This window comes from Triticum urartu, chromosome 6A (genome assembly GCF_056163025.1).
Source record: "Triticum urartu cultivar PI428250 chromosome 6A, HENAU_Tu73, whole genome shotgun sequence".
Taxonomy (NCBI): Eukaryota; Viridiplantae; Streptophyta; class Magnoliopsida; order Poales; family Poaceae; genus Triticum; species Triticum urartu.
This window is the reverse complement of record NC_141878.1, coordinates 385,591,516-385,600,599: the sequence shown is the minus strand read 5'-3', so window position 1 is coordinate 385,600,599 and position 9,084 is coordinate 385,591,516. Positions and strand designations below refer to the sequence as shown.

The window sequence follows — 9,084 nt, the reverse complement described above, 5'->3', positions numbered from 1 at the left end:
CCATCCCCATCCGCAAGGACGACGAGGTGCAGGACGACTGCAACCTTCTCCTTCGGAGCTGCGGCACAAATACAACGTTCGCTCCATCCTTATCCGCAAGGACGACGAGGTGCAGGTCGACTGCCACCTTCTCCTTTGGAGCTGCGGCACAAATACAACGTCCGCTCCATCGCTATCCGCAAGGACGAAGAGGTGCAGCAAGCAAAGTCCCTCCGAAGGCAAACACAAGCACATTCGGAGATAAACCAAATTCAGATAAATACTAAAAGGTTCCAAGTAGCGAATCAAAGGTACTCGGGCACCAAGTTCGAAGGAGTTTAACGGTTACAAAAACCACTCGGCATTCTGAGATAAATACTAAAAGTTTCATAAGATTGTTCACTCGGCCGGAGGAGGGCTGGCAGGCTCCACGAACGAGTCCAGATTGATCCCATCAGCGATCTGAGTAGCGGCAGCAATGAAAGTCTCCATGAAGGACTAGAAGTCGTGCTTTTTGGTGTTAGCGACTTTGATCGCAGCCAGCTTGTCTTCACGAGCCTCCTTGCAATGGACTCGCACCAGGGACTGCGCCACATCAGCACCACACCGGGCGGAGGATTTCTTCCATTCTTGCACTCGGTCAGGGATCTCATTTAGTCGAGTCATCAGAGATTCCAGATCATTCTAAAGCATCGCCCCCGGCCAAAGCATCGAGTCAATTCGAGAGACAACCTCCTTCAGGCGTGCGAGGTAGCTTGTGGCGCTGGTGATACGGGACTCTAGTCGGAGCACGTTCATCATAGTTTCGTCGCAGACCGGGGAAGCGATAGGGTCCAGACCCGTCTCGACCCTTCCAGTTTCTTCGTTAAAGTCTTGACAAAGTTCTGCAGCCAAAAGTCAGTTCAATCAACCGAGCAAAATCCGATGGCAAGCATCAACACAGTCGGATTAAAAGAAATACCTCCCAGCACGAGATAAAGCTTCTTGGCGAGGGTCCTCAGATAAGCTTCTGTGTCATTCCTCTTGCGGATCGCAGACTCCAACTTTTTGTTCAGGATGACCTTATCCTTCTTCAGACTGGTCACTTCGCGGTTAGCTTCATTAAGACAAGATGTCAGTCTAGTCACCTCTTCTTCAAGCGTTTTGACTGGAGCAAGCTTCTTGTCTGCGAGAACGGTTTTGTCTTGGGCTGCTTTTTGCGCGGTGGCGAGGTCCAGGTCCTTCTTGTCCAGAGCCAACTTCATTTTCTCTGCAAAATAAATAATTGAATCAAAAAAGAGATCAAAGAGATATATTGAAGTTCAGTCGGCAATCAGTTACCGTCCATAGCAGCGGCCTCGTCTTGAGCTTTTTTCAGATTTTGCTGAGCCAATTCCAAGTCTAAGTTGAGTTGCCTCTGCTTCTCTTCGAGTTCGGCAAACTTGGAGATAAGAGTACAAGACTTCTGCAGGAGGCAAGAGGCAGATCAATCGATAGGTTCGAAGGCAGTTCATTTTCGAGTGAATAAAATCTAAAGAAGAGGACAACAAGATGTTCAGACCCCCAGTCGACTGCCAGCAGTCGACCGCGGTCTCGGGGACTACACCTAGCGGGTGCACTTGGCGAGCCCCCACCGGTTCTGATCCCACTCGACCGTCCCGCCGGAGTCGAGTGCAAGGAGTAAAAAAAAGAAAGAGAAAGAACAATTGCACCGTCAAGAAAGAAGAACTCAGACCACAGTCGACTGCCAGCAGTCGACCGCGGTCTCGGGGACTACACCCAGTGGGGGCACTTGGCTTGCCCCCACCGGTTCTGATCCCACTCGCCGAGACCGAGTGGAAGAGCGAAACTACCAAAAATGATAGCAACACCTAGTGGGTGCTCTAATTCAACGCGAACAACAGGAGATTGTGCAGAAGAAGATTTTTCGAGAACAAAAACAGTCGGAAAGTCTACTCACCTGGACATTGGACCGAAGGGCGGCACTAGCGTCGTAGGCAGCCTGACTGCTCTCGTGCACTATCTTCACCTGCTCCATAATCATATCAGCCTGTCGGATGGCTTCCGCAGCCGCTTCCGACTGGTTGTCTGGGACGGGGTAGCTGGTGAAAAAATGTGTAGACGACCCAGGTGCGGCTGCTTGAGGCTCCGTGGATTGGAGTTGGATAGTTGAAGGAACCACAGGCATGGTCGACCGCGTGGGATGCCCACTCGGCAAGGATGCCCACCCTGCCCGCATCTTCAGCTTGACAGACGGGAGGCGTTACAGTTGGTTCTTGCTGAGCCGCCCTGCTAGCTGTTACCTTCTTTCTCTTCTTAGGCTTAGGAGCCACATCTTCGTCGTTGTCCGGAAGGTCAATGATGTTGGGTGGAGCTCCAAGACAGAACATTTGACCCCAAGTGAACCACTCGACCCTAAAAGGATCAAGAATCAAATCGCAAGAGTTCATACCTGGGTTAGAGGTTACTGCATCCTCCATTTCCTCGTCCCGGTACTGGTATGAAGAGGTCCCTGACGTAGCAGCACTGCAAAGGCCTGCATTCAATCGGTTACACCCAGTTAATCGAATCCACATAAAGGACAAGTCAGATGGTTACCCGGAGATAGTAGGACTGGTCACTTTGATCCGAGGCAAAGATTTGGGCGGTTTGGAAGAGATGGCTTTCGGCACTTTCGGCGCTGGAAGTGGCGCGACCTTGGATTGCTTTGGAGACTTCTCAGTCGGCGTCGGGGAAGACGTCCTAGGGCGCTTCGAGGATTGCCTGATCGGCGCAGCCACCAAGTCCGGAGCGCGTGCCGGGTCATGAGTGTGCTTGGACCTTCTCTCCCTGCGAGGAGGCTAGTCGACTTCTTCCTCATCGGTCTATTCATCACTCTCCTCGTCCTCCTTGGCTTCTGAATGCTCCTCGCCGCTCTCGCCCCCGCTCCCTTCTTCTTCAGCGCCGGGGTACTACACTCCGTTGGGCATCGAGTACATTTCAATGAGAGCCTGAAAGGATAACAATCAAAAGACATTCAGTCGACCAGAAACGGGACATCACGTGGTGAATCGGAAAGATACTTGATAAAACAGAAATATACCTGCTCCGGCTGGCATGAGTTGTCGAATGGAATCACCCTCCTGGATCCCCGAGGGTTTTCTTTGTTGCCAGTGATTCCCCTCAACCAGTTCTCCAAGATATCCTCGCTAACCTCCTCCGGGTGGATCCGAGTGGTATCCTCGAGCCCAGAGTACATCCACATCGGATGATCGCGCGCCTTAAGAGGTTGGATGCGTCGACCGAGAAAGACCTCCAGCAGATCCATCCCGGTCACTCCGTCGCGGACAAGCTGGACGACCCGTTCAACCAGCTCCTTGACCCGCGCCTTCTCTTCTGGAACTACCTTCAGGGGAGCAGGCTTTTCCACTCGAGCCAAGGAAAAAGGAGGAAGTCCAGTCGACTGGCCAGGGGTTGGCTGATCCGTGCAGTAAAACCAAGTCGACTGCCAGCCCTGGACCGAGTCAGGAAGGATTATCACTGGGAAAGTACTCTTGCTCCTCATCTGGATCCCCAGACCACCGCACATCTGGATCACCCGCATCCTCTCGTCACTCGACTTGGCCTTTTTGACCCACTGGGAACAGCAAGTGAAGATGTGTTTGAAAAGCCCCCAGTGCGGTGGACAGCCCAAGAAGTTTTCGCACATGGACAAGAAAGCGGCCAGATAGACTATGGTGTTCGGAGTGAAATGGTGGAGCTGAGCCCCAAAGAAGTTCAAAAAACCCCAGAAGAAAGGGTGGGGAGGCAGTGAGAATCCGTGATCTACGTGGGTTACTAGGAGGACACACTCACCCTCTCTAGGCTGCGACTTGGTTTCGTCCCCCGAGAGCCGAGCCAACTTGTGGGGGATCAATCCCCCCTTCACCAGGTCGTCGAGGACATCCTGCGTGATTGCCGAGCGGATCCAGTCGCCCTGGATCCAGCCCGCCGGCAGGCCGGACCTCGACGAGGATCTGCCCCGGTTGGTCCGCTTGCCCTTCGCCTTCGCGGTCGTCTTCTTCGTGCGTTCCAGCGCCGCTGTCTTATCCTTCCCCATGGTGGCGGATCGAGCTCGAGCGGAGGTCCGGCGACGAGGCGGAAGCGAGAGTGGCGGAGGGATCGGGAGAAAGAGAAGAGAGAATGGGGGCGTGCGGAGCAGAGGCCTGGCCCAAGACCTTTTATAAGGCCTTCCACCGAGTGGTTGACTAGTGGACCCAAGCAATCTGAACAAATCCCGCAACAGTCGCGCGCACAGTACGTGGCGAAAAAGGTGGCGTGGGGATCGACGAGACTTACCTAATCCATTTCAATAACCTCGGCTCCTCCCATCTGGCGTGCTTCCCAAAATTTGAATCCCGTGAGATCCGCGGAGAGCGGAACAACCTGTCAGACTGAAGACAAACACCCTCCACATCATCATTCGGAATTCAACCATGAAAGTTCACTCGACAACAACCAAGAATGGACCAAGGCGATTGAGAAAGGAGTCGACGTTGTCTCCTCAACTCATTGTTTCAGGACAAGGCATATTCATAGCACAAAGAGTGGGTCGGAAGTGTTCGCAACCCCTTCCTCACTCAAATCCTGATCCATTCAGGGGCTAATGATGAAGCTTTGTACCTAGGGTAGGGTCATGGACCTGTCCAGCATACCCTCGCCAAGGACATCTTTATAGAAGAGAAATCATCATCCACTCGACTGTGGAGATGCACTCACTCGACCACCTTGAAGACACTCGACCACCAGAAGATGAGGAACCCTCCACTCTCCAATGGTTAGGACTTAAACCATAGCATTATGAGCATTTATGTCATTTACTGTCGACGTTACCAGTAACGCCTTTCCTTTATGAGCATTGAACTCTGCGTAACGGAGGGTAGCTGGGGTCCTGGCGCACTCTATATAAGCCACCTCCCTCCTCTGGGACAAGGGTTCGCACTTTTGTAAACACACACACACACATATAATCCAGTCGACCGCCTCAGGGCACCAAGACGTAGGGCTGTTACTTCCTCCGAGAAGGGCCTGAACTCATAAAACTCATGTGTATAACTACTCCATAGCTAGGATCTTGCCTCCTCATACCTACCCCCCATTCTACTGTCAGTCTTAGATCCACGACAATCAGCACTACTAGTTGGAATAGCTTCTACCCACACTACACCACAACACTTGATTGGGGGCAGTTAACTGCCGGGAGAAAAACCTATCTAAGGGTAAATTATCTGCCGGGACATTAGTTTCTGCCGCTAAAATCACATTAGGGCATATGAACTGCCGGGAGAACTTTAGCAACAACGGCGCTGTAACTGCCGGTACATTTTATGGCCCAAAAACTGCCGGGAGAACTAAATTTCGGCCCATAGTCTGCCGAAGACCGCCTTTGCCGTGAGACCCAAAAGTCGGCCTTAAGTGCGCGCCAACGAGAAAAAAAGAGCGCGCGACTTTGGCAGAATTTTAGGCCCATGAAGAAATACACGCGCCAGCCCTCCTGTAGTCCTGCTCCACCAGACCGCATAACCCTAAAAAAAATAAAAAAATCATACCGCATCTCCGCCCCCAAATCCACGCCCAATCCCCTCCACCAGACCGCCGCCGCCACCAAACCTTCCCACAGCCGGCGCGCACTGCCGCCCCCAAATCTTCCCACCGCCGTCGCGCGCTACCGCCCCCAAAGCTTCCCACCGCCGCCGCGTGGCCGCTTTTCACTCAGTCCACCGCTGGCATAGCCCCTCACCACCGCAACCCCTCTGACGCCCACAAATCAAGACCCTCCACAGGACTGCAAGGCCTCCGCCCCCAACCATCCCACCACCAACGACAGCTCTCCAACCGAGCACTTCCATCGTTGCCATCCATCACGGCAGCCCCTCCGCCCCTCCGCCGCCCCCAACAACCAACCCACTGCAACCGACCACTACTGTCCACTACTGTCATCGCCTCACTCCATAGCGGCACTCCCGAGCACCAGATTGACACGGAGCAGCACCGTCGTCGCCGAGCCACCCCACCGGCGGCCACCATCCTCGCCACCAACCTACTCGCGCACTTACTCCTCGAGTAGGCCTCCCCAAAAGCTTCACCGAGCACCAAGCCGCGGGTCCGCCTCCTCCACACGCGCCCTCGAAGCAGCAGGTCGTCGACCCTCTCCTCAACATCCTTTCCGTGGACTTCACTGCCTCCTATACTTCATTTGATAGGTGAGATGTTGCAATTTTTGTGCCCTTTTTTTGTTCTGAATGTGCCCTCCTGTACTTCAGCACTGAACTATTCCGGCAGTTAGAACAAATCAACAGTTTGTAATTGCTTTGATATGATAACAGCGAAAAAACCATGAACCAGACTGGTTTGAAGGTTGTTTGGTTGTCTAAAAACAATCACTACTACTGTTAGTAGCCCTTTAGATCAAAGGACATGTACTGTTGGTGATTAACAAGTGCATACCGTAATTAAATTGGTTGACACCTGACTGTTTAGTTGAGCTTTGGAGGTCATTTTAATTTGAGATGAAACAAAGCTAATTATTTTAAGTGTTTGTTTGTTTAGTTGATGCACCTACTACCATCTTTGTTTCTGCTTTGTGAAATACCATATGTGGACAGAATAGGTGCTATGCTTTTATGATATAGATGATGACATTCTTACTGCTATTTTGGTTATTGTATTTTCTGAAATGACATGTTTCAGTTAATTATATTCTGTTGTGTGATGACATTCCTTCTCCATATTGTATTTCTTGTTGCCTGTACTAGATACGGACGATATGCATTTTTGTTACTAGATTTTTTTTCCTTAATAGAAGTATTCTTTCTTTCTCATGTTAGGGAATCTTAGTGAAATTGGTCAGGAATAGATAAGAGTGGGATGGGGATTATGATGAGATGCTGAATCTTAGTGACCATGATGAGGTTCAACCTGATGATGTTCAAGAGGAGATCGACCTAGATGATTACGATGAGATGCTCGAGTTCTTAGGTCCCAAACGACTAGAGATGTTGATGACATGCCAAGTGACGACATTGAAGAGCATGAAGGTGTGTAGCTCTAAAATCTATGTATATAGACTGTTAGTTAAATGGATGATAGCCAAGTAACTATTTTCCATGTTTAGACCATGAGTTGGATCAAGAAACGAAGGGGAAGAAGGAAAAAAAAGCACTAGAATGCACAATGTGTATGATTTCTGGTATAACTTGCCCCTTTATCTCTCAATGACTTGTAGTATAACTTTCCCCTTTATCTAATACATCACCCTTACACTCTCCCTTTACACTTTCCTGAAAGCAGATGTACTATGTTGTGGATGACAAACTGAAGGATTGGCTAATGGGAAGCGTTGTGATGTATCGCATGGCCATACAAGCATGTGAGCTTTTGTTCTTATGATTGAACTTAACAATTACTATCATGGTTGATTGCTTAAGAAGCTTTCGTTCTATGTATGCAGTTGGAAGTGGAAAAGTCCATGACGAAAGCAGGAATGCGACCACAAGCAAGGTGAGGTAATATGCATGTTTCTTTGAGATTGAATCATATTCTAGCATGCTAGCTGGGTCGTTGAGGTAGAGTGGTAGGCGACATAATCATATTTTGTTTTTATATTTTTATGTTTCCAAGAAATTTCATGCACTCGACTCTGTACAGTACTGAAGTTTACAAAATAAAAATATTTCATAGAGTAACTACTGTGCTGAAATCTTTTATGTCATTCCTGGAGACTCAGTACAAATGTTTATCTTAGTAAAAAAACGAAAGATTCAAACTAAGCATGTTTTGCCTATTTGAACATGAAAGATTTTTGACTGTGAGTTAGAACTCAGTGTTAAACTCTACTATACAGTACAGAATTTCAGACTTGTTTTGGCGTATAAAACTGATCCTCATACCAGTTTTGGCTTGCTAATCTGCTAGAGGGTATTCTCTTCAATGAACTCTATTAAAAACAAGCTAAGATGCATGAGATAGACAGAGAAATCTATATCCAATGGTTATTTCATGAGTTTCTTTTTTCCTATGATATAGAGAAACCAATAACCAATGGCCTGCCCCTGCCTATTTGTACAAAGGTTTGCCTATTTGTACTACTGTACGATGTATAGTACAGAGTTTTGCCTACTTTTATACTACTGTGCTGTTTATAGTATAGACTTTTGCCTATTTGTACACATTTTTAACTATTTGTTGAATATAGTACTGTATAGAGTTTTGCCTATTTGTTGAGTTTAACTCGGTGCAAAAAAAGATTCGAACTCAGAGTACTATATTAACTCCAGAGATACATGTTTAACTCAGGTTTAGTCATAGCTTTCACTAGTAAGTTGTATTTTTTTCGACTAAGCATCTTTTGCAAGTTCATTGTACATCTTTTTGTTTTGCTTATTTGCACATGAAGATTTGTTTATGTGTACTTCAAACAAATCTTTCTTGATCTATTGATGTAACCTTGCTTGCTGTGATGATGAGATGCTGCACATTTAGAAGAGTTTTATTTATGCCGACGAGTTAAAAACTGAAGCATGTCAAAATCTTTAATGTGCTAATTTAAAATCTGAAACAAGAGCTCCATTTTGAGTTTTCTATTTGTTGCATATTTCCCTACAGAGTTGATGGAGCTTTGGAAGATCTTCAATCTGCTGAAGAGTTGGGAGATTTGGAAGATCTTCAAGCTAGTGAAGATTTTGTAGACCTATAATTAAGTTCGTAGAGTGATTATGACACTTGCTCTGCTCATTTTGCTGGTTGTTAAGACAATATATGCTCATTTTGCTTGTGTGACACACCCTAGAAACATATGTACTCCTTTTGTGGCACACATTTAGAAACATGATGTATTGTACCTTTTGTGGCACGACCAACTTATACATATGGTTGTTATGTTAATTTATCGAATCAACTTTAAGGTTCTGGGTGAGGGCTACATTCTACTCTGATTGAAGTGTATGGATGAGACATGTTACTTTGAGTGAAATGTGTGTATAAATCGTGTTGTATGTACTGATGGTTTGAACAGAATGAATGGATATTACATAAGGGATGCCTAAAAAAATAGGAAGTGAAATCTATGTGCTGGCATAAGAACTGCCAGGAAAATGAGCTTCTGTAGGC

At 47.8% G+C, this 9,084-nt stretch overlaps 1 protein-coding gene across 2 annotated transcripts; it reads left to right on the top strand.

Moving 5' to 3' along the window:
- Window positions 1–6,827: 6,827 nt before the first annotated feature.
- Window positions 6,828–8,671, top strand: LOC125524598 (uncharacterized). Of its 2 annotated transcripts, none has more exons than XR_015607432.1 (4): window positions 6,828–7,013; window positions 7,091–7,165; window positions 7,267–7,345; window positions 7,427–7,476. XR_015607432.1 is itself a non-coding variant. In XM_087526767.1 (4 exons), exons 1-4 carry the CDS (start codon window positions 6,861–6,863, stop codon window positions 8,669–8,671), a joined length of 390 nt encoding a protein of 129 aa, XP_087382893.1. In that variant the 5' UTR covers window positions 6,833–6,860. The 2 variants fall into 2 exon arrangements, 1 of the variants encoding a protein (XP_087382893.1); XM_087526767.1 differs by lacking the exon at window positions 7,091–7,165 and adding an exon at window positions 8,569–8,671 and having other exon boundaries at window positions 6,833–7,013; window positions 7,427–7,481.
- Window positions 8,672–9,084: the final 413 nt, after the last annotated feature.

What these genes read in the sequence shown, in the direction of transcription:
- LOC125524598 (XM_087526767.1), top strand. Translation starts at nt 6,861, where the DNA reads ATGCTGAATCTTAGTGACCATGATGAGGTTCAACCTGATGATGTTCAA. An exon ending in TCGCATGGCCATACAAGCAT is followed by an intron (nt 7,346 to 7,426) that starts GTGAGCTTTTGT and finishes CTATGTATGCAG; the next exon opens with TTGGAAGTGGAAAAGTCCAT. An exon ending in GCGACCACAAGCAAGGTGAG is followed by an intron (nt 7,482 to 8,568) that starts GTAATATGCATG and finishes TATTTGTTGCAT; the next exon opens with ATTTCCCTACAGAGTTGATG.